General features: G+C 59.8%; 1 protein-coding gene across 1 annotated transcript in view; it reads left to right on the top strand.

The window, feature by feature from the left end:
• Positions 1–1,361, top strand: part of LAMB1 (laminin, beta 1) — a gene marked incomplete at both ends in the record, with an annotated part of 19,522 nt that extends 18,161 nt beyond the window's left edge. The window contains 3 exons of the mRNA XM_009709531.1: positions 407–437; positions 491–657; positions 1,140–1,361. Coding sequence (XP_009707833.1) covers positions 407–437; positions 491–657; positions 1,140–1,361 — 420 coding nt within the window. The remainder of the gene's footprint in view (positions 1–406; positions 438–490; positions 658–1,139) is intronic.
• Between the last annotated feature and the right edge of the window lie 374 nt (positions 1,362–1,735).

Genomic DNA, 1,735 nt, shown 5'->3' with positions numbered 1-1,735 from the left:
GCGCACCCTCCCCGGCCCCTCTACTTCCCCACAGCAGGATGGGTGCAGCAGCGTTCCCCTCCGGTGCTCAGACGGGTGTGAAGCCACAGGGAAGGTCCCTGGACACTGGGAGCCAGAGCAGCGCTGGTGGTCCCAGAGGACAGTGGGAGCGGGGACCCCATCTTCTCTGCCCGCCGCCTCGTGCCTGCCCAGCAGCACCTGCCCAGACGGCCAAGAGCAGGTTGCAGGACCCCAGGGCTTGAGAGAGGCTTTCGCCATTGCAAACCTCCTGAGATTAATTTGCCTTGGATCTCCTGCTCTTACACTGGCGTAAGCCAGACAAATTTGCCTCTGTGGGCACAGCTGCTCGGAGCATGACTGGCACGGGAAAGCCATAAGGATGTCTCTGCGCCTTGGTTCTTCACAGTGGTTGAAAACCTGAGCATAGTTATGGCAGGGCTACGGTCTATTTGCCTGTGGTCTCCTGCATGCTGTGTACCCCGTTGCACAGGTGCCAGGCTGGCTACTATGGAGACCCCGTCCTGGGATCAGGCGACCACTGCCGCCCCTGCCCGTGCCCTGACGGCCCCGAGAGCGGACGCCAGTTTGCCAGCGGCTGTTACCAGGATCCAGTCACTCTGCAAGTCGTGTGTGTCTGTAGCGTGGGATACATAGGTACTTGGCGGGTGTGTGGAGGAGGGATGGTTGGGTTGAACCTCCTGGTGAGAAGGGGTATGTTCATATGGGTTGTTGGATGTGACCACAGCACCAGCATCAATGTGTTGCTGCTGGAGGCTGGCAGCACTTGGAAGGTGCCAGGGCAGAGCAGCTCATGCTGGCAGTGTCGGCACCACTGTGAACCTCATCCCCAGCAGCGTGGCGAGGGATGACCAGTGGTTGGCAGAGGTGAACAGAGCAGCAGTGGAACCAAGGGGACAAGCGTGCTGGCAGCTGGGCTGCAGCACCATGCCTTGGTGCCCCAGGCTGTACCATCGATGCTGCACTAGGCTGCCACAGTCTCACCAAGCGCTGCCTCTCAGGCTTTGAGCATGATCCAATTAACACTTCCCCCATTAATGGCTTTTATTGTCTTGCCTCAGTCTTGCCGTTTACGGGTCTGCGTGCCAGCGAGCCGTAATGGTAATTCCCACCCTGCCTGTTTCGATGTGATGAATGTGCGTCTGGCTTCTTTGGGAGCCCCGACGAGGTTGGCGGCGCCTGCCAGCCATGCCAGTGCAACAACAACATCGACACCGCTGATCCGGAGGCCTGCGACAAGAGGACGGGAACGTGCATGAAGTGCCTGTATCACACGGAGGGCGAAAACTGCCACCTCTGCAAACAGGGCTACTACGGGAGCGCCCTGCAGCAGGACTGCAGAAGTGAGTGGGGAGGCAGGGCCACAACCCCTCCGCCGGCCATGTCACGGGGCGGCAGCGGCTGCCTGAACTCTCACCTGGGAGCATTTGGGGTGGAGGGGAAACCTCATTGCCTCCAGCTGGAGTGCAGCTGCCCTGCAGCTCCGCGGGGCCCCTGGCCGGGAGGGGAGTGGAGTCCTTTGCATTGGACAGGGAGCACAGGGACAGCATTTACATGTGCTGAAAGGACACGGCTTTTGTGGGAGGGGGGATTTCTTGCCCTCTTGTTAGTGGTCTTTGTTTACCTCTTCTCCAGAGATGGGGGTGTCAGGGTAAGGGTTTGGCTTTTGTTTATACCAGCGTCCCTGTAGATGTGGCTGGACAGTGGGAGCGAGAGT

This window comes from Cariama cristata, unplaced genomic scaffold (assembly GCF_000690535.1).
Source record: "Cariama cristata isolate BGI_N322 unplaced genomic scaffold, ASM69053v1 scaffold21591, whole genome shotgun sequence".
Classification (NCBI taxonomy): domain Eukaryota; kingdom Metazoa; phylum Chordata; class Aves; order Cariamiformes; family Cariamidae; genus Cariama; species Cariama cristata.
The sequence above is the reverse complement of the archived record's forward strand: the minus strand, read 5'-3'. Positions and strand labels throughout refer to the sequence as shown.